This window comes from Pan paniscus, chromosome 15, assembly GCF_029289425.2.
Source record: "Pan paniscus chromosome 15, NHGRI_mPanPan1-v2.0_pri, whole genome shotgun sequence".
NCBI classification, from domain to species: Eukaryota; Metazoa; Chordata; class Mammalia; order Primates; family Hominidae; genus Pan; species Pan paniscus.
Window position 1 is genome coordinate 32,622,411 of NC_073264.2, and position 22,698 is coordinate 32,645,108.

Sequence of the window (22,698 nt, forward strand, 5' to 3'; positions counted from 1 at the left end):
CAGATAATCTAAACCATCACAAATAATACTCCAAAGAAAGGGCTCTTCTGAGAAAAAAGGCTGATTTTCTGGAATCCATGTGAGAGAAACCAACCTGCCATCTTTTGTTGGTAAAATAATTTAAAAATACAAGAATGATAATGAAAATTAGCTTTATTTATGTAATTTAGAAAAAATGATTGTAGTGTTAGAGTTTGTCGAATGTTTTCACTCTGAACAATTTACAATAGTATTTATATACAAACATAATAAAATAGGTACATCACATTGTTCTTGCTTCAAAATGTCTTCTCAATTCTGACATGCCTCTATCACTTCGGTTTGTAATTTTTAACAGGGAAATGCTCTGTTTTGACACAGTGCTTCATTCACACAGTATAACACTGAAGTAGAAGGAGAATCAACAATCATGAACACAGTTAAAAAATATTTTTCAACCAATATGACTTTATCATTAATCTTTTTTCTATAATAAAATATGTTTCCTGTTAAAAAAAATACTTGTATTCACCTGATGACCTAAATTTGTTGTACTAAATTTGGCATTTATATAAACCCATAGTTGATCTAAATACAATGTAGATATGAACCTAGGTTAAAACTCATTGATACAAATGTTTGCCACAAATGAAAATGAACAAAATTGGTAAGAACAGAGGTAAACAGAAAAATCCATTTGAAAAATAGTGGAGATGGCTTATTCTATTTAAAATGAGTAAGACTCATTTTCTGAACCCAATATAAACTAAACCAAAAGATGGTGGAAAACCATGATATAGACACCAAATCTTATGTCGCACTGTAAGGCTGTAAGTAATTTGTACTATTGTATACTGGATAATCCTAGACCAGGTTTCCTAAATAGCTCTCCAATCATTTTATCTTCTTGGAGAAATCAGAGAAAGTTTAATACAATTACTGAATAAGGCAGAATTTTTTTTTTTTTTTTTTAGATGGAGTCTCACTCTGTTGCCCAGGCTGGAGTGCAGTGGCACAATCTTGGCTCACTGCAACCTCTGCCTGCCAGGTTCAAGCGATTTTCCTGCCTCGGCCTCCTGAGTAGCTGGGATTACAGGTGTGCGCCACCACACCCGGCTAATTTTTGTATTTTTAGTAGAGACGGGGTTTCACCATGTTGGTCAGGCTGGTCTCAAACTCCCGACCTCGTGATCCGCCCGCCTTGGCCTTCCAAAGTGCTGGAATTACAGGGATGAGCCACTGTGCCTGGCCAAAGCAGAATTTTAAATCAGCAATTGGGATACAATATTAGTGCAGATAATTTACACTAGAGTCATATTTATATCTGTCACAGTATTAAGTATACCACATATGTATGGACTGTTAGAAGAAATTCATTTCATTTTTAAAGCAGTGGATTGTTTAGTAAGTTTAGTTCTTTAGCACTTTCTTAAAATTCCTGGTAAGTTAGCTCCATTGTCTTTTTAAATAGAAAAACAAAACAAAACAAAACACAAACCCCACACACACACACAAAAATGTTAAGTATGCTGTTACTCTGAAGAGTCACAGCTATTTAAGGTAAAACAATCAACTAGACCTCTAAGGGCACTTGTGTCTAAAATGTCCCTTTTGTCACCAAAGGAAATGATCAAGTATTACATTAAGGTGCTTACTGTTCCAAAAAAAAAAAAAAATCAGAGGAAACTGGTCTTTAATTGGATGCTTGAGTTTTTTCCAGGACTCTTAGTATATTTAGATGTTGGTATCTTGACTTTGACACTTTCCTGATTGCCCTTTATAGCAGCCTCAAGTCGGGCTTTTAGGGCTGGAGAAGAAGCCACTAAACTTTTAAAAACAGATGAATACTGAGGTCCAATTTGCATGAGATTTTGTAGAGCAAAGTCATGTAAATTTCTCATTATGGAAGTTGCTGATCCCAGAGAATTTTCATCCAAAAGGAAGGAAATGAGGATGGGCAAAAGACAGGCCACCAGCTGAGAGCCTAGAAAGTAAACAAATAATATAAGTTCAGGGACATAAATGTTTCTAACAAAAGCCTGCAAATGCACTTGATCTGTATACATTTTTCCCCACTAAAGAAAACAATTCGTCCAATCTCTTCTAAATTAATACTAAATAATATCAATACTTGGGATTAACATAACACCTTTCAATGAATGTGAAATACAGACATAATGTGACTGAATGTTTTGCAATTTAAATAACAGTAAAATTCTGATTTTTGTTGAGACTGAGTATGAATTTAGTGCTGACACTTACGATGGTGTTCTTCAGCAACAGTAACCAGTGTTTCTAAGACCTTTATGCCTTCTTGGAAGATCTGAAGCTCAGCAGTGTTTTCAGGTTTTCTCTTGTCTATTTCCTGCAGTTTTTCCATGATACAGGATGCTAAAGAGTAAATGTATGGGTAGGAAACAGCTGGATTTGGATACTGAAAGATGGAATGTAGGAGCTGGTAGGTCTTGATTTGTACCTAATAAGGTAAGAGAAAAGAATAGCAAATACTATAAATAAATTTTTAAAAAGCCCCTGAGGACTCTTTGCTTTTTAAAGTAGTGAAGGTATTTAAATTTATTTCTAATTTGTCTTTAATTTTGAAAGTCCAAGGGCCAACAGGTAATCAAACATCTATGCTAACAGTGGTTGTGACAGTTTGGAATGGGAAAGAGGCATATAGGTAAACAGGGAAGCAAAGCTGAGTGGTTAATTTTTCTTCTTTTGTCTAATTCCCATTTTCCCCGTCATGTCTTTCTCTATAATGTAAAAAACAAAAACACCACCAAAACCCCTCCTGTAACATTTTTTTTTTTTTGAGTGCCCAGGCTGGAGTGCAGTGGTGCGATCTCAGCTCACTGCAACCTCTGCCTCCTGTGTTCAAGCGATTCTCCTGTTTCAACCTCCCGAGTCGCTGGGACTACAGGCATGCACCTCCACACCCAGCTAATTTTTTGTATTTTTAGTAGAGACGGGGTTTCACCTCGTTGGTCAGGCTGGTCTCGAACTCCTGACCTCAAGTGATCCACCTGCCTTGGCCTCCCGAAGTGCTGGGATTACAGATATGAGCCACCGTGCCCAACCTCCTAACATTTTTATGGGTAGAAAGCAAAACAAAACAAAACAAACACCCAAAACAAAACACATACAACCTTGAAAGATATTTTGTTGATTTCAGAAAATGTTTTAGACAAAAATGATGTATTTGATGTTCAAATGTCATGGTCTGAGTGTTTCATGGAACGTCTGGACCATACTAATGTGTCATCGGAGTCCCGACTTGGAGACTGCTATACAAAGCTGCTGCAGGCAGCAGGCAACAGGACAGACGATAAAAGGAAATGACTATACATCAAAGATATAAATAAACTTTTATTGAGTTAACTGTAATGGTATTTTAATAATTATTTTTTCTGACAGAAAATCTGGTTCCTGTATCTTCAGGAGTAGATACATGTGTGATCATTGGCTATGAACTCACCTAGAGGCACATAAAAAATAGGACATTACTCAAGCAAATGAAGGGGACATAAAAGAATGGGATAAATTTGTGTGTATTGCTTTTGGAATGGGTCCTGTTATTTCACATTCATATTACTGAAGGTATGTGCTGGAGTCTTTTTTTTTTTGAGACAGCGTCTGGCTCTGTCATCCAGGCTGCGGTGCAGTGGCATGATCGTGGCTCACTGCAGCCTCAAGGTCCCAGGCTCGAGTGATCCTCCTGCCTCAGTCCCCCAGAGCAGCTGGGACTACAGGCCTGCTCCCCCACACCAGGTTCATTTTTGTATTTTTTGTAGGGATGCATTCTCACCATGCTGCAAGGCTGCTCTCGGACTTCTGGCCTCAAGCAATCTGCCCACCGCGTCCTCCCAAAGTGCTGGATGGAATTACAGGTATGAGCCACAGTGCCTGGCCTCCTTTTCTTTTTTTTTCTTTTTTTTTTTTTTAAATAAAATCCACTATAATATGCTACAAAGTATCTTATAAAAGTCCCTTATAAAGTTCCAGTTCTACATCGATCTTAAGATTCCTCCACTTCAAATTCAGTTTCTTAACATTTCCTCTTCTGCCACTATGCTCTACCCTTAGGGCTGAAGAACAAGACTACTGTTATTTGGCCTTGTCACTCCTGAAATAGAAATTAATCTTAAATCTGAAAATAAAAAAATTGTAGTCTAATACTTCCTATTGGAGCCAACAAAATCACACAGAAAATTTTCTAAAGGCCTAGCCATTGTCCTATTACGTACATCTTTCTGCTAAAAGACACTTACCACAGGATCTTTTATCTCAAGAGTAGCTTTAAATTTATCAATACAGCGCTTCTGAAGGCATGGGATGGTAGTTACTTCTGGACTGGTAGACAAAATAAACACTGTGATAGCAGTAAGTAGACTGACTTCATCAAGTTCTTGGTGTGTTTCATCAACTAAAGAGAAATGCTCTATTAGAAACAGATCATATTTACTGCTTTATATACCTGTGTGAAGCTGTCTTCAGTTTGGTAGTAACAGTTTGGTGTACACAACAGATACAATGAACGCTGACTAAGAACCCTGGCAAAGGTACATTTTAAGATGTGCATTATAAGTAATTCTAGAGCTAAGAACTACCAAAGTAATTATAATCTTTAAAGGTTAAGACATCAGTAAATAAATACATACATTTACTAGGAATATATATTTATTAGTTGTGTGACTTTGGACATCTAACTCCATCTTCAGTTTTCTCATCCGTAAAATGGGAATAACAGCAGTACTCACATTGATAGGGTTGTGAAGATTAAATGAGTTAATCCATGTGAAGCATTTAGAATAGTATGCTACACATGACGCTCAGTATATGCTACTTATCATGTTAATTATTTTTACTGTGAAGCAACACAGAAATGCTTGCACAATTATTTTCTCTTTGTTAAAGTATTTTTATAATACATGTATCAAGTGAAAATACGTTAGCACTTTACAAATATGATTTCTCAAGAGTAGAGAAAAACAACAGCTGTGTAGGCCACAATCATTTGAAGGAATTTTCTATTAGAAGTAATCTACCTTTATTTTCTAGTCATACTCTCATTAAATAATTTTAATGAAACTACTGTGGAAAAAAATCACTGTTATTCAAAAAAGAAAGATGTAGCAAATTCAAATATTTAAATTGTTTAAGAATGGGTTGATACTTATGAAGAAATGACATACATATGTAGTAGTTTTGGTCACATTCATTCAACAAGACTTAAGAAACACTGTGTGCCAGCCCTCTTTTAGGCACAGAGAATACATCTTATAGAGAAGATACACTATAAGCTGAGAAGCAAAGACTTTCAACTAGTGATAAGGTTTAAGCATATAAAAATATATTAAAAAGCTGGCTGGGTGCGGTGGCCTGTAATCCCAGTACTTTGGGAGGCTGAGGCAGGCGGATCACTTGAGGTCAGGGGTTCGAGACCAGCCTGGCCAACATGGCGAAGCCCGGTCTCTACTAAAAATATAAAAATTGTCCAGATGTGGTGGTGCATGACTGTAATCCCAGCTACTCGGGAAGCTGAGGCAGGAGAATCACTTGACATCGGGAGGCGGAGGTTGCAGTGAGCCAAGATTACGCCACTGCACTCCAGCCTGGGCAGCACAGGGAGACTCCGTCTCAATAAAAACAAAACAAAACAAAACAAAACAAAACAAACATCACACCAGGAGCAGTGGTGTGTGTCTATAGTCCCAGCTACTTGAGACACTGAGGTGGGAGGACTGGTTGAGTCCAGGAGTTCAAGGCTGCAGTGCACAATGATCGTGCCTGTGAATAGACACTGCACTCCAGCCTGGGTAACACAGCAAGTCCCTGTCTCTTTAAACAAACAAACAAACAAACAACATTCAAAGTAGCTCAGGACAGCCTATCCTGGGTGATCAGAGAAAGCCTTGAGGAGATAATACCTGAGTTGACTATACTCAAGAGGCACAGTAGCAGTGAAAGCAAAATTTTATGGATGAATAGGATTTATTTTATAAAAGACATCTGAGGGATTTTAAGGTAAAATAAGTACACAGTTAATATTTAAAGTTAACATGTAGCAGTGTTATAAGCACTTTATATACATTAAATATTTAATCAACATAACAGCATCATGAGGTAGGTACTCTTATATCTCTCATTTTATGGACAAGAAACACAAATTCAGTCATTTGTCCAAGTCACACAATTAGTAAGGCAGAAAGTTTGATTACAGAGAGTGTACTGTTAACTATAATGCTATACTGCTTCCCTTACAGCAAAGTTATTTTTAACCACCTATAGCAACTTGAAACTGCAACAGAGTCAGCTAATTTGTTTAGTGAAAATGTCTTTATTCTCAGCAAGATAAAGTTCTCCTGGGTTCCTTTTACCATTTCTTCTAAAATATCTTTATTCCTACTCTCTTTTACCTAGGATAGATGCACAATTCACTTAGCTAGCCATATGAATGAGTCATCTTGGAAATGAATCCTCTAGCTGCAGCCCTGGCCAACACCTTGACAGTAATTTCATGAGAGAACCTAAGCTAGAACCACATAGCTAAACTGCTCCTAATCCTGGACCCACAGAAACTGTCAGATAATATAATATGTGTTTGCTCTTTTAAGCCACTAAGTTTTGAGGCAATTTGTTGGGCAGGAAACATTTAACCTGTCATGACCAACTCCTTAATTTCTCTTAGTAGCGGTAGCTAGTCTAGATCCTGTCCTAGCCTAATTCCCTGATACACATCCAAAAACAAAAACAACAACAAAACACAACCCATTTTTTTGTGTGTGAGATGAAAGAAGCAAGCTCATCATAAACCTCAACATGAATTATTATTATTATTTGTAGAGACAGTATCTTGTTATGTTGCCCACACTGGTCTTGAACTCCTGGCCTCAAGCGGTCCTCTCGCCAAGGCCTCCCAAAGTGCTGGGATTACAGGAGTGAGCCACACTGGCCAGCCCTCAACATAAAAATTTGTAGCTATAATATTATTTTCCATCCTTACCTGCTGTTCTTTCCTCATATTGGCAGAGGTCAATCCTGTTAAATGTGCTGTAAATTTTATTCCTTCTGCCTAGACAGGGACGCTGCTTTCCTTTCTAATACTTCTATCTCCAACCCCATGTCCACCTCCTTTTTTTCCCCCGTTAAGTATGAACTCATGCTTGAATGTCACCTTAAAAAAAAGTTATCCCTTGACCTTACACTTTCCATTTAGCTATTTCTCTTCTTCCTGTGAAGAGAAGCCTATACTTGATCTTTCCCATGCCTTACACCTCTCATTTGTGCCTCAACACTGTGAGCTCTATCCCCCACACTGTTTGGCCTCTCGACAGTATTTTATAGTGCTGACCACTCCCTCTTTATTAAAAATTGGCTTATGTAATTACATTATCTTCTGAATCTCCTCTCACCTTGATTTTGGTCCTCTTCATGCTCCAGAAACTCAAGCTGGGTGATTTCAATTGTCCCATAGGTTACACTGACAGCTCCGAAATACATACATAGTCCAGAAAGTATCTCTAGCCCAGACTACTTTTGAAATAACCCTCACTTGGTTATTTCTGTTAATCACATTCGAGTGTTCAAGTCATCCTACCCTTTCAACTCCTAAATCAAACTATCAGTAAGTTCTGTTGAAAACTGCTTAACATTTTACTTTTCATCATTTTAATCCTTTTTGTCCATACTATTATTATCTTATCTCCCACAGTTTGGCTTTCTTCTTTACACTGCTGCCAAGAGCGAACCTTTAGAAACGCAAATCCAAGCATATTACTTTCCTTTTTAAAACCCTTTCGTGGCCAGACACGGTGGCTCATGCCTGTAATCCCAGCACTTTGGGAGGCCAAGGTGGGCGGATCACCTGAGGTCAGGAGTTCGAGACCAGCCTGACCAACATGGAGAAACCCTATCTCTACTAAAAATACAAAAAAAATTAGCCAGGCGTGGTGGCACATGCCTGTAATCCCAGCTACTCGGGAGGCTGAGGCAGGAGAATTGCTTGAACCTGGGAGGCAGAGGTTGTGGTGAGCCAAGATCACGCCATTGCACTCCAGCCTGGGCAACAAGAGCAAAACTCCGTCTCAAAACAAACAAAAAAACCCTTTCGGCCGGGCATGATGGCTCATGTCTGTAATCCCAGCACTTTGGGAGGCCGAGGCAGGCGGATCACGAGGTCAGGAGTTCGAGACCAGCCTGACCAACATGGTGAAACCGTCTCTACTAAAAATACAAAAAAACAAAAATTAGCCAGGCCTGGTGGTGAACACCTGTAATCCCAGATACTCAGGAGGCTGAGGCAGGAGAATCACTTGAACCTGGGAGGCAGAAGTTGCAGTGAGCTGAGATTGCACCATTGCACTCCAGCCTGGGCAACAGAGCGAGACTCCAACTCAACAACAACCACAACAAAATGTTTCATTATTCCACATGCCTATTAAAGGCAGTCCAGCCTATTAAAGGCAGTCCAAATCATGCCAGACCCTCCATAATCTGGCCCCATGTACCATCCAACTTAATTTCTTTCCCTACTAATCGCCATTCACGACTCTTATACACTCTTCCATCCAAATCCACACCCCCTCATTGTTCTACTTGCCTTCCCTAGCTATTTAATTCTCCAAGTTTTTGGTCAAACTGTTGTACCTAGAATCCATTTCTTTTTTTTTTTTTTTTGAGACAGTCTCGCTCTGTCGCCCAGGCTGGAGTGCAGAGGTGCGATCTTGGCTCACATGGCAATCTCTACCTCCTGGGTTCAAGCGATTCCTAGAATCCATTTCTATGATGTCCATGTGGAGAAAACTTTCTAATCCTTTAAGACGTTGACTCTTCTGAGAAGCCTCTAGTGGTGGATACAGAGATGCACCGAGAGATCCCCTTCAAGGGAGAATGTGCTGCCCAGCTGTGGGAAGTGTGATCAAGGGTCAGCTCCTTCCGGATCAGTCTCAGCTAGAGATGGCTGTCTTACCTGAGATCAAATCCTTCCTGGAGCAGTCCACATTTGAAGGCCAGGCCATTTCTGTCATATGTTAAGACACTCTGATGGGCAATCTGGCTCCAGAGCTCCTCAGACAGATTTACTGAGATTTGTTGGGAAACTGTCACAGTTTGACTTCTTTTGCCCAATATTGCCTTCCCCTCTTCCCTTCACAGATGTTGTTTCTTAATAAACTTCTTGCTCCCCAAACTCCCTCTCGGTGAGTACTTTTAATCCTACTTGTGACACTCTGCCTGATTTCACTTAAACAGTACTAATTACTCCCATTTAAAAAAAAAAAAAACCAGTTAGAATTTTTTTTTATTGTACTAGAAATGCAGCGATAATTAAGACATTACTATTGCCTTTGGGAAATTCTTAACGTAATAATCACACCCTACGGCAATTTATAGGAGCCAGACTCCACTAGATTCCCAACTTTGGGCAAAGTGGGTGGTCAATAAATGCTGACTGCAGTTGAAAACATTTTATATGTAAAATGAAATATGGCAAATTGTGACATTTATAAACAAAACTGGGAAGGCAGGGAAAATGCATACTGTGTCTAAAGACTTTTTATAATCACTACAACACACTAGTGAAAATAAAAACCTCATAAAAATAAGAAAAAAGAGAAACAAGTTTTTTTGTTTGTTTGTTTTTCTGAGATGGAGTCTCGCTTTGTGCCCCAGGATGGAGTGCAGTGGCGCGACCTTGGTTCACTGCAGCCTCGGCTCACTGCAACCTCTGCCTCCCAGGTTCAAGCGATTCTCCTGCCTCAGCCTCCTGGGTAGCTAGGATTACAGGTGTGAGCCACTGCACCCGACGAAAAACAAGTTTTAATGGATGCTGAAAATAATACTGGCTATCATTTATTGATATATGCCAGGTAATAAGTGAGATGCGTTTCACATATTAAGTTACTGCTCTAATAATTTCTTGCAACATAATATCCTTATTTATTACTAAGAAAACTAAGGTGCAGAAAAACTGAATAACTTGGCTAGTCACTTAGTAAATGCTGGCATGGTGAACCAGATTGGTCTTTTTGTATGGCTTATGTACTTTTCAGTATACTGTGTGTATTAAAAACTTTCGTTGGCTAGACATGGATCATACTACATTTTTTACTAAACACACTATTACATCCGAAGGTCTTTCACTGTCAAAATATAGGATGCCTGTCATTTAAAAACCTTAATGCTGTTAAAATCGGAACACAGCTTTTTAATTTTATTTTTTTGAGACAACAGTCTTGTTTTGTCACCCAGGCTGGAGTGCAGTGGCACGATCTTGGCTCACTACAAGCTCTGCCTCCTGGGTTTAAGCAATCCTCCTGCCTCCTGCCTCAGCCTTCCGAGAGCTGGGACCACAGGTGTGCAATACCACACCTGGGTAATTTTTGTATTTTCAGTAGAGATTGAGTTTCACCATGTTGGCCAGGCTGGCCTTGAACTCCTGACCTCAAGTGATCCGCCAGCTTTGGCTTCCCAAAGTGCTGGGATTATAGACGTGAGCCACCGTGCCTGGCCCCAGAACACAGCTTTCTTTTTTTTTTTTTTTTTTTTGGAGACAGAGTCTCGCTCTGTTGTCCAGGCTGGAGTGCAATGGTGTGATCTTGGCTCCCTGAAACCTCCGCCTCCAGGGTTCAAGCAATTCTCCTGTCTCAGTGGAGTAGCTGAGACAGCATTGGGTAGCTGGGATTATAGGCATGTGCCACCAGAATCGGCTGATTTTTGTATTTTTAGTAGAGATGGGGTTTCACCATGTTGCCCACCTGGTCCCGAACTCCTGACCTCAGGTGATCCACCTGACTTGGCCTCCCAAAGTGCTGGATTACAGGTGTGAGCCACTGCGCCCGGCCAATTTTCTATCTATCTACTTATACATATCCTCTAAACACATAGTATTGAATATGGTCTCCTCTAGGTGATATGGCCAAATATGATCAAGTAAAATATCCTCAAAAAACTCTTCTTCTCACTTTTTAAGACAGACAAACTGAACTGCTTCCAAATAGCCTCAATTACCTGGATCCCAACAGTCAAGAATTGTTGTTAAGGCACTTCGGAGAAGGTCAGTCCAAGCAGTACGGCTCTTTTCTGCCCGGGCCATGGGAGAAGATAATATTCCTTTTAGAGCCTGTAGGGAAGCTGCAACTGTCGAAGATAACTGGCCCCCAGGTAATTTCACAGCAGTCTCTCTGAGGACCCCGATTGTGAGGTACAATATAGTAGGGAGAATTGAGATGCTTCCTGTAAGATACATTTTTAAAAAACACACTGGATTTCAACCTAATATATGGTTCCTAAAAAGAAACCATCAAGGAGTAAGACAATGTCAGATTTTTAGTTTTTAAAAGATGATTTCTAATAAAGAATTATAACTGTTAAGATAATGTAAGTAGCTTTATTAACATTTTTACGGATGGATTAAATCTTGATGGTTATAACTGGAGATGACGCTTAAATTGTGTGAATATCATTATGCTTTTGCTGTTTTTGTTTTCTTTGGCAGTCGATAAATGAATTTATTTTTATTTATCTTTTACTGTGGTAAAATATATACAACATAAATTTACCATTTTAACCATTTTTAGTGTACAGTCCAGTGGCATTAAGTACATTCACAATGCTGCCTGAGCAACACAGTGAGAATTCATCTCTGCAAAAAAAAAATGGCTGGGATAGTGGTGTGCGCCTGTGGTCCCAGCTACTCAGGAGGCTGAGGTGGGAGGACTGCTTGAGCCCAGGGGGTTGAGGCTGCAGTAAGCTGAGATTCTACCACTGACCTCCAGCCTGGGCACAGAGTGAGACCCTATCTAAAAAAAAAACCAACCAACTAACAAAAAAATAACACCTTTAGTGGCTGAGTGCGGTGGCTCATGCCTGTAATCCCAGCACTTTGGGAGGCCACGGCGGGTGGATCATGAGGTCAGGAGTTCGAGACCAGCCTGGCCAATATGGTGAAATCCTGTCTCTACTAAAAATACAAAAATTAGCCGGGTGTGGTGGCGCGCGCCTGTAGTCCCAGATACTCGGGAGGCTGAGGCAGAAGGACTGCTTGAACCCAGGAGGCAGAGGTTGCAGTGAGCTGAGATCACGCCACTGCACTGCAGCCTGGGTGACACAGCAAGACTCCATTTCAAAAAACAAACAAAAAACAAAAAAACACCTTTAGCAGAAATATGTTTACCAATTAAGAAGCATCTACTAAGTACTAAATACCTATAATCTAGATTTCACAGAATATACAAAATTTAATTGGAAACAAGACATTTCTCTTTTATATGTAATAATCAATTACATATAATGCCTCTGTAGGACAGATACAAGCTACAGACCTACATATGGAAATAACACATGCATATACATGAAAAAACAAAACTCAGATGAGCTAGAGTTTTTAGGGAAGCCTTTATACATGAGGTAGGCCTGCAGTTGAACCATGAAGAAAAATTTTAAAAAGCAGATAAGGATCATTTCAGATCAAGTAATGACACGATAGCACAGAACAAGGATAAACATGAAGCCTCTTGGGTTTAGGATTTGCAAAGAAGGAACTGAAAAAAGGTAACGACTTAGCAGAACTACACAGAGAACCTTAAATGCTATGTTAAAGAGTATGGACTTGCTGGGCATGGTGGCTCACACCTGTAGTCCCAGCACTTCGGGATGTCAAGGAAGGAGGATCACTTGAGGCCAGGAGTTCAAGACCAGCCTGGCAACACAGCAAGACCCCATCTCTACAAAAAATTTAAAAAAAAAATTAGCCAGGTATGGTGGCACAGGCCTGAGTCCTAACTACTCAGGAGGCTAAGACAGGAGGACTGCTTAAGCCCAGGAGTTTGAGGTTATAGTGAACTATGACTGTTCCACTGCACTCCGGCCTAGGTGACAGAGAAAGTACCTGTGTCAAACAAAAACAACAACAAAAAAGAGTATGGAGTCAATTCCAAACAGAACCAGATACAATGACAAACTTGTGCCATCACTGAGGCAGGAAAAGTCTGTTAGAAATTGTATACCAAAACATGCCCAAGCACTAATAATTGCCACTGACTGGTCAGAAGTACTGTCAATCATAGAAGAGCATATCTATAATACTTGCTATCTATGTATTTTCACTCTCTTTTTTTTTTAGACATAATTTCACTCTTGTTGCCCAGGCTGGAGTGCAATGGCATGATCCTGGCTCATTGCAACCTCCGCCTCCCGGGTTCAAGCGATTCTCCTGCCTTAGCCTCTTGAGTAGCTGGGATTACAGGCATGTGCCACCACGCCTGGCTAATTTTGTATTTTTAGTAGAGATGGGGTTTCACCATGTTGGTCAGGCTGGTCTCGAACTCCTGACCTCAGGTGATCCACCCACCTTCGCCTTCCAAAGTGCTGGGATTACAGGCGTGAGCCATTGCGCCTGGCCCTCTATATTTTTACTTTTAGTAAAACAATTTATTAAAATGTAATCCTAATCTTAGAGGATTAAAGACAATACCCAAATGTTTGGGTCAGCATTCATTTAAAAAGAAAAAGATTAGCAACTAGACTCCATTATCTATTAAAACCATTTCTCTTCTAGGTCAAGTCAAGCAATCACATACCACAGCATACCTTCAGGAGAGCACACTGCAGGAAGTTCGGAAAGGATAACCAATGCAGCTGAAACCAATCTACTTCCATCTTCTAATAGTATCTGTGGCTTCGTAGCTTTTACTCCTGGGCTACCTGTCAATTTAGGGTTTAATTCTGGGAGCTGTCTAACTAGAATGCATACACACAATTCCAGTGTTGCAAAGACCAAAGACTTTCCAGGCACAAGTCCTCCGGTGTCCTTTCCCTCTCCAAACTCTGGCAGAGTTTCCTTTTCAGCAGCCCCATCATCAACTAAAAGAAAGAAAAGTGTTTAATACTTTGTGCTTGCTCTGCTTCTGGTAGATGGCAATTTAGTTAAATCCTGTTACAGGAAATACATGTATTTTATTTTTTTGAGACAGAGTCTCGCTCTGTCACACAGGCTGGAGTGCAATGGCATGATCTCGGCTCACTGCAACCTCTGCCTTCCAGTTTCAAGCGATTCTTCTGCCTCAGTCTCCCAAGTAGCTGGGATTATAGGCATGCACCACCATGCCCAGCTAATTTTTGTATTTTTAGTAGAGATGAGGTTTCACCACGTTGGTCAGGCTGGTCTCGAACTCCTGACCTCAAGCTATCCACCCGCCCTGGCCTCCCAAAGTGCCAGGATTACAGGTATGAGCCACTGCGCCCGGCCAGGAAATACATTTAATGACTAAATTTTGGGTGTTAAAGACTGAGGGGAGAAAGAAGTTATGAAGGTAAAAGTAATCATCTTTATTATGACTTCCTATTGCAATTGCTCAAGTCTTTTTAATCCTGTCAGCCTTACAATATTGCCTGGTTAACTCCTTCTTGCTGTTAAGACTGTAAACCTGATAGCTAGAGCTCCAGAAATTACCATGTGACCTTACGTATCGATGGTGGCTGGACAGAAAGACAGAAAGTCACATCCTTAATGTCTTTAAGAAGGTGCCATGTCAGCCCTAGACTGCCTATCTCTGGCCACCTATTTAGATGAGCAAATAAATCTTTGGGGTTTGAATCCACTGTTATATTGGGTTTTCTATAATATGTAGCCAACTATAATCTTAAGTGGTAAACTCTCCAATACCATATTAGACTTGTAAATGAGCAATCTGCAAACATAAGTTCTTTCCACGCACGCTGGTAAACACAGCTAAAGCAAGTATTCTAGTAGTGTAAGGGATTTATTTCTTCCAGGTTTTGTTAAAATTCTCATTTCACCCAGAGAATAGTAATTTAACTACTGACAATATCTAAACTAACATGTAGAGGTGAATGAGAAGATTTAAAACCATGCCAGGCTAGGCATGATGGCTCATGCCTGTAATCCCAGCACTCTGGGAGGCTGAGGTGGGTGGATTGCCTGAGTCTAGGAGTTCGAGAGACCAGGCTGGGCAACATGGCCACATCCCGTCTCTAATAAAAAATACGAAAAAATTAGCCAGGCATGGTGGCATGTGCCTGTAGCCCTAGCTATGCAGGAGGCTAAGGTGGGAGAATCACCTGAGCCTGGGAGGTTGAGGCTGCAGTGAGGCGAGATCGTGCCAATGCACTCCAGCTTGGGCAACTGGAGTGAGACCTTGTCTCACTAAATAAATAAATAAATAAAGCCATGCCTAAAGACTCTACTTTCAGGGATCATTTCTATAGTTTATTACCAGGGAAATTTCTCTCAATGTGTAGAGCACAAAAAGTAAAATAAGGCCATGCCTAGACATGTTTTATTTGTACCACACACAGAAGATTATCAAAACTATATAGATACATTAAATAATACTTTACAAAAGAATGATGCTATTTGATCAACTCGGCATTAAAGGTTAACATTTACCTTCTGCACTTCGTCTTTTTTCCTTCACATGTTCTTGAGCAGCACAGATAATCTGCCTTACCACTTCAAGTGAAGCCAACTGAATGGAAGGTGATTCTCTGGTTAAAATTACTCGATGTAGAACATTCAGCAATTCTATACCCAAGTCCTATCATGGAAATCATGTAAAGGACACTGTATTAGAAATTATACATTTCTTTTGTAAAAAATACCAATGCTAAATGCCATGACAAAATTCAGAAAAACAGAACGTAACAAATTGCTTTAGTGCAATAAAGTTAAGTAACGCTCCATTTTAAATCAACTCCAGAGGCCGGGCACAGTGGCTCATGCCTGCAATCCCAGCACTTTGGGAGGCTGAGGTGAGTGGATTACTTGAGGCCAGGAGTTCGAGATCAAGCCTGGCCAACATGGTGAAACCCTGTCTCAATCTGATTAATGCTTTAAACCTAATAAAAGTTAGTATTAAACACTTAAATAATAGACAGTCTATGCAGAGGAAATTATACTACTCACTTATCTTAACATCCAAGAGTCAATAACAAAAGTAATATACTTGATAAAACTTGATATCAAAAGTATCTGCCCAATGCATACTTGCCCTTGAGAAAAGCACTCAAAGGGAAGTACCATACTTTGTACAGGAACCCTTTTCCCATGGCCACACCCAAGTCAGATATTAGTGCCTGACTCCACCTATAGGCTAGCCAGCAATCTCTTAAAAAGACCTGGGGGGAGAACTTAGCCAACAGGAATACTTTGTAATGGACTGTAACTACATGAACCCATTAGATTCTCTCTTGGGGAATGGAATATAAGATACAGGTATATACACAAAAAGCAGGGTATGCAGAAGCAAAAAGAGACAAAGAATAAATGCCACATGTAATTAGTGGCTACTGTCCTGGACAATGCAATATAGAACCCTCCCATCATTGCAGAAAGAAGCAGAGACAGAAAAGCGGCAGAGTAAGAGGCATGATTGTTTTTGGGCCAACACATATGCTTATGGCATTCTGGTTCCGAGGCCTAGCTGTGAGGCTGTATGGTTTAGAAAAAAAATTTCTGTGTGTTTACTTTCTGTTAACTATAGAAACCTGAACATGTTTCTCTTCCTTAAAGACTACAGAAGCCTTACAAAAAAAACCCCAGATAAATCACCTGATCACTGCCAATTTTTGATCTGGGCCAAGGTACATCTAGAAGTGCTTGCAATGCATGTAAACAAGCAGTTATGCTTTCCATGGTTGCATCTGAACGTAAGGAACATAGAAATTCCACGCTGATTCCTGTGGAAAGCAAAAAAAGAGGAGGAGGCTTCTTTCAAATTATTAGTTTATGAAATGAAGTAATTAATCTTATATTTTGGTAAGATATATAAACAAACAGTAAAAAGGTAATACAAATAAATCACAATGAATTTAAGACTAAACAATTAAATGACAAGACAAGTCACTTAATAGTCTGTTTCTATCTACATGTACAAAAAAAATAATCTATGCCGGGCATGGTGGCTCACGCCTGTAATCCCAGCACTTTCGGAGGCCAAGGTGGGCGGATCATCTGAGGTCGGGAGTTTGAGACCAGCCTGACCAACATGGAGAAACCCCGTCTCGACTAAAAATACAAAATTAGCTGGGCATGGTGGCGCATGCCTGTAATCCTGGCTACTCAGGAGGCTGAGGCAGTGAATCGTTTGAACCCAGGAGGCAGAGGTTGCGGTGAGCCGAGATCGCTCCATTGCACTCCAGCCTGGGCAACAAGAGCAAAACTCTGTCTCAAAAAAAAAAAAAAAAAAAAAAAAAATCTAAACTAGGCTTGTGCTCTAGTTGCTCAGTTGCTATGAAACAGTTCAAAGCTGCAAAAATTACAATAAAATTGCACCAGAAAACATATGGAGTTTCATAACTTAACTTTGGCTAAAATTTACTGGGTGATTACCAAGTATCACTGTGCTTTGACACACATCTTTTTATTAAATTCTCGTAATAGTTGACAAAGTAGGCACTATTATTGACACTAATTCTGACATAAATGAGCAGAGAGTTTAAGTAATTTATTTATATTTTTATTTTCAATTGACAATAATTGTGAGCTTGAGTTGAAATCGTGCCACTGTACTGCAGCCTGGGCGAAAGAGCGAAACTCCATCTCAAAAAAAAAAAAACAAAAAAAAACCCCCTAGGGTTGTAAACTTGTAAAAGTGGTTTAACTGACCTAAAATAAGATGGAATCTATCAGTGTAGACATCCTCAGGGGACTTTATGGTAGCCCCAGATGATGAACCCTGACACATGGAAGTTGGTGTTACAGGCCTGGAGAGATTAGATGCTCCTTCATCTGGGTCAGCAACAACAAAACCCGTGCTTGTAAGCCACAATGCTGTAGCATGGAGGATAAGTGCCCAGGAGTTGTAATAATGCAATTTTGCATTTTCACTAGTCTCTGCTGTGTAGAAAGCACCACCTAAAGCAAACGGTTTCAGGAAAAATAAAAGAAGAGATTAACTTCCAATATATTTTCTCTTTTTTCTGTTACAAGATATAGACCATTTCCATCACTCCGAAAGTTCCCTTGTACCCTTTTTCAGTCAGTTCCCTATACCCTAAGGCAACTACTTTCTAGTTTTTATCAGCAGATTAGTTCTGCCTATTCTTGAACTTCATATAAATAGAATCACATATACATATGTACTTATTTGTGACTAATATTTTGTTAACAAAATAACCTAACAACATTTTTAGAGATTCATTCATGCTGCTGTGTTATCAGTATTTTGTTATCAATGTTCTTATTTTTACTGGGAGTACAACTGATAGGTCATAGGGCTGATCTACTTTTAACTTCATAAAAAGTTTTCAGCCTAATTAGTAACTTTTTATAATTTAATCGTAAACATTTTAAAACAAAATATGTGTATATGTGTGATTAAAATAAATACCAATACCCATTTACCGACTTCCAAGATGAACATTAACATTTTCCCTGATTTTCTTAAATCTCTCTTAATTTTTTTCTTTTTTTTTTCAGACAGTCTCACTGCAGTGGCGTGATGTCGGCTCACTGCCAACCTCTGACTTCTGGGTTCAAGCGATTCTCCCGCCTCAGCCTCCTGAGTAGCTGGGACCACAGGTGTGCACCACCACGCCCAGCTAATTTTTTGTATTTTAGTAGAGATGGGGTTTCACCATGTTGCCCAGGTTGGTCTTGAACTCCTGGGCTCAGGCAATCTGCCCACTTCAGCCTCCCAAAGTGCTGGGATTACAGGTGTGAGCCACCGTGCCTGGCCATTTTTTTGCTTAAAAAACCTAAAACTGTTAATACCACTAATTCTTGCCCCTCCTTCCATGACTACTTTCCTAAAGCCAGTGAGAATGACTCCTAGATATGGTCTTATACTTTCACAATAATGTATGTATTCATTAATAACATACGCTATTTTTTTTTGTGTTTAAACGTTTACTTAAAAGGCATCATACTGTATGTATCCTTTTTTTTTCTTTGTGTAGATGGGGTTTCACTATGTTGTCCAGGTTGGCCCTGAACTCCTGAGCTCAAGTGACCCTCCCACCTCAGCCTCCTGAGTAGCTGAGACTACCAGCATGCACCACTGTGCCTGGCTTACATGCATCCTTTATTTTTTTTGGCCAGGCACAGTAGCTCATGCCTGTAATCCCAGCACTGTGGGAGGCTAAGGCAGGCAGATCACCTGAGGTCAGGAACTGGAGACCAGCCTGGCTAACATGGAGAAACCCTGTCTCTACTAAAAATACAAAAATTAGCTGGGTGTGGTAGTGCACGCCTGTAGTCCTAGCTACTTGGGAGGCTGAGGCAGGAGAATTGCTTGAACCCAGGAGGTGGAGGTTGCAGTGAGCCGAGATCAAGCCACTGCCCTCCAGACTGGGCCACAGAGCAAGACTCCACCTCAAATAAATAAATAAATAAATAAATAAATTTTTTTCCACTTAACATTATGTTTTTAAGATTTACTTACAGTTGCTATATGTCTGTCATTCATTTTTCTGTTGTGTAAATAAATCAGTTTATTTTCATTTTGTTTCCATTTTTATGCTACTGAAAAGTATAACAAACATTCCATATATCTTTTTGTGTATAATTCCAATGAAAATTCTAATAGAACTAGGCTGGCCACCATAGTGTACACCATAGTCCCAGATGCTTAGGAGGGTGAGGTGGCAGGATCACTTGAGCCCAGCTGTAGTGCACTATGATTGCTCCTGTGAACAGTCATTGTACTCCAGCCTGGGCAACCCAGCAACACCCTGTCTCTAAAAACCAACCAACCAACCAACCAACCAAATACACACACACAAAACTAGTAGAACTTTACAGGCTCATCCTAAAATTCATATCAAAAAGTAAAAATACAATGATAGCTAAGACATTTTGGAATAACATGAAGAAGATTAAGAGTGGCTACAAAGTAACCAACCCATAAAATGCAGTACTAGTAACTGACTAAAAATAAGAACCCTATCCCTATTCCACACACACAAAATAAATTCCAGTTTTACCAAAGTTCAAAATGTAAAAGGCAAAACTGTAAAGCTTGTATGTCTTTATGATCTTAAGTTTAAAAATGTATGCGGTAACATACAAAAACAAACCATAAATGACTGACTGATTACATTCTTTTAATTTTTTTTTTTTTAGAGAGGGACTTGCTCTGTCACCCAGGCTGGAGTACAGTGGCACGATCATAGCTGCCTGCAGCCTCCAACTCCTGGGCTCATGAGATCTTCCCACATCAGCCTTCTGAGTAGCTGGGACTATAGGTGTACTACATCACACCCAGCTTATACTAGTTTAAAAAAGGTAAAAGAAAAGGACAAGTTACAGACTGAGAGAAAATACTTACAAGACATGCAACCACAAAGGAATAGTGTTTTGTGTGTGTGTGTGTGTGTGTGTGTGTGTGTGTATATATATATATATATATATAAAAGATTAAACAATCAGGAAGAAAACAATTGTTATAAATGAATTTCTGATGCTGCAAAAGAAACAGCACTCGGATATAATTTTAATTTCCTCAGCAAGGCAATTTACTTTTGCAAAAGGGTGTCACTCGCATCAATCAAGATTGCAAGTGCACACCGAACAAAGGAGACAAGGGGGTTTTTATATCCTAATGTGATCTGTATCTCTGTGTTCTTCCCCCATGGGCTGTGGACTGCACAATCTGAGCTGACCCGAATGGCTACTTGTATATATTTTTCTAGATATGGAAGGGAGGGGGACATGAGGTCCAGTGGTGGAGCATGTGGGACGTGCAGTTTCGGGAGGACAATGGGTACAGGTAACCAAAGGAACAGATGTGAGTTATCGATTAAAACTGACAGGGAGAGGGTAGACTGTTTACAGTAAGTAGAGGCAAGGAGAAACAAGAAAGTTGAGTTTGAGAACAAAGGGTAAGGAAGTTAAAGGCTAAATCTTTTGAAGAGAAACTCAGAAAGATTCATTGTATCTTACAACAAAATAAATACCAAATAGCAGATGGGCAAAGATTATGACTACATTATTTATGGAAGAAACAACTTAAAGATTCTTAATCAAGGAAATAAGAAAATAAAACAATGAAATATTTCATAGCCATCAGATTGGCAAAAATTATTAAGTATGATAATACAGTGTGGAGAAATGAAAACAAGTTGCTGGTGGGTGTATCCTTTTTTTTTTTTTTTTGAGACAGAGTCTCACTCTTGTCACCTAGGCTGGAGTGCAGTGGCACGCTCTCAGCTCACTGCAACTTCAGCCTCCCGGGTTCAAGCAATCCTCCTGCCTCAGCCTCCCGAGTTGCAGGGATTACAGGAACTCACCACAACACTTGGCTAACTTTTGTGTTTTTAGTAGAGATGGGGTTTCACCATGTTGGCCATGCTGGTCTTGAACTCAGGACCTCAAGTGATCTGCCTGCCTCAGCTTCCCGAACTGCTGGGATTACAGAAGTTTGAGAACAGCCTGGCAACAAGGCAAAACCCCATCTCTACAAAAGATACAAAAATTAGCTGGGCGTGGTGGTGTGTGCCTATAGTCCTTGCTACTTGGGAGGCTGAGGTGGGAGGATCGCCTGAGCCCAGGAGGCAGAGGTTGCAGTGAGCCAAAATTGCACCATGGCACTCCAGCCTGGGAAACAAAGTAAGACCCTGTCAAAAAAAAAAAAGAAAAGAAAATGTGTTACTGTCACTCTAGGAATTATCTAAGTATTTTATCTCCTTACCTTCAGCAGGAAGTTGGGAGGCAAATTCTGAAGGCAAAGTTAAAAGAGCAAAATCCTGAAGTGCAGCAAGCCAGAGTCTGCTTAGTGTGCCAAGATCTGCATAGACTAAGTCAAGCAGTCCATCTGATGAACATGATCCATTTCTGATACTGTCTTCTAAACAGGTGGTAGTCTTCAAAGGTTGTCTGTGGTTTTTATGTCTTTGCACAGCAATTATGTAGACCTGTTAAAGGTTAATTTAAAAACAGGAAAATCTTTTATCTGCTGAAAAGGTGCTATAAAATTTTTATATCTTCCTGAAGAGGCAGACTTACCTTTGAGCATACTGGACTTGAAATGCACTGTGATATCAAGAAGGCCTGTCTGTGTAACTACACACAGAAAACTGGGGTAGAAAGAGTCAAAAATACTATCTTCAATGAGATGTATTAGGGATAACAAATATCTGGTAAATATGATGCCACTTCTCACATTTACAATCATAATATTATATCACGGCACTCTTTCTCACTAAGCCTGGTATGGCCTAATAATCCATCTTAACATACGGCTACAGGTAGCCATCTCTTAACTGAAATACTGAAAATATTTTCATTCAAATGTATCACTAAAGCTCTATAAAAAGTGTACACAAATAGATTTAATATGGATTATAGAATGTTAAAGTAAGCAACACAGTGTATAACATGCACTATCCCTTTATCTACAACTCTAAAATCCAAAAAGCTCTGAAAAAACCTAAGTTTTTGGCAAACTAATCTGGTGGAAAACTGATGAACTTATGTGAGGCCATTTAAATCTATATACACAACACAGTATGAATATTCAAACATTAATGTGTTTGATTATAGATTCTATGGTATTGCCCCAGACTTCCCAGATATATATTGGTCAGTCATTATTTATCTTTATTGAAGAAATAATATGAGGAGGTAACAGGCTTAAGCAAAAGCACAGAGATGTAGATTCAGTCTATTTTATTTTATTTTTATTTTTTTGAGAAGAAGTCTCACCCTGTCACCCAGGCTGGAGTGCAGTGGTGCCATCTCAGCTCACTGCAACCTCCGCC

At 39.7% G+C, this 22,698-nt stretch overlaps 1 protein-coding gene and 1 pseudogene across 12 annotated transcripts in view; one reads left to right on the forward strand and one right to left on the reverse strand.

Annotated features, from left to right (window-relative positions):
• Positions 1–135: 135 nt before the first annotated feature.
• Positions 136–22,698, reverse strand: part of HEATR5A (HEAT repeat containing 5A) — a 129,183-nt gene continuing 106,620 nt past the window's right edge. For 9 of the 12 annotated variants that reach the window (XM_055097455.2, XM_008974692.4, XM_034937393.3 and 6 more), the window contains 9 exons: positions 21,630–21,852; positions 17,606–17,854; positions 16,550–16,677; positions 15,389–15,536; positions 13,570–13,842; positions 10,990–11,214; positions 4,251–4,405; positions 2,242–2,455; positions 136–1,963 (listed from right to left, as the gene is read on the reverse strand). In XM_055097455.2, the coding sequence (XP_054953430.1) occupies positions 1,656–1,963; positions 2,242–2,455; positions 4,251–4,405; positions 10,990–11,214; positions 13,570–13,842; positions 15,389–15,536; positions 16,550–16,677; positions 17,606–17,854; positions 21,630–21,852 (1,923 nt within the window). In that variant the 3' untranslated portion in view covers positions 136–1,655. Of the gene's footprint in view, positions 1,964–2,241; positions 2,456–4,250; positions 4,406–10,989; positions 11,215–13,569; positions 13,843–15,388; positions 15,537–16,549; positions 16,678–17,605; positions 17,855–21,629; positions 21,853–22,698 lie in introns of those variants that run through there. The other 3 variants (XR_010109794.1, XR_010109793.1, XM_063596179.1) reach the window with 2 other exon arrangements.
• On the forward strand, positions 15,177–15,257 carry LOC112437135 (small nucleolar RNA U3; annotated as a pseudogene).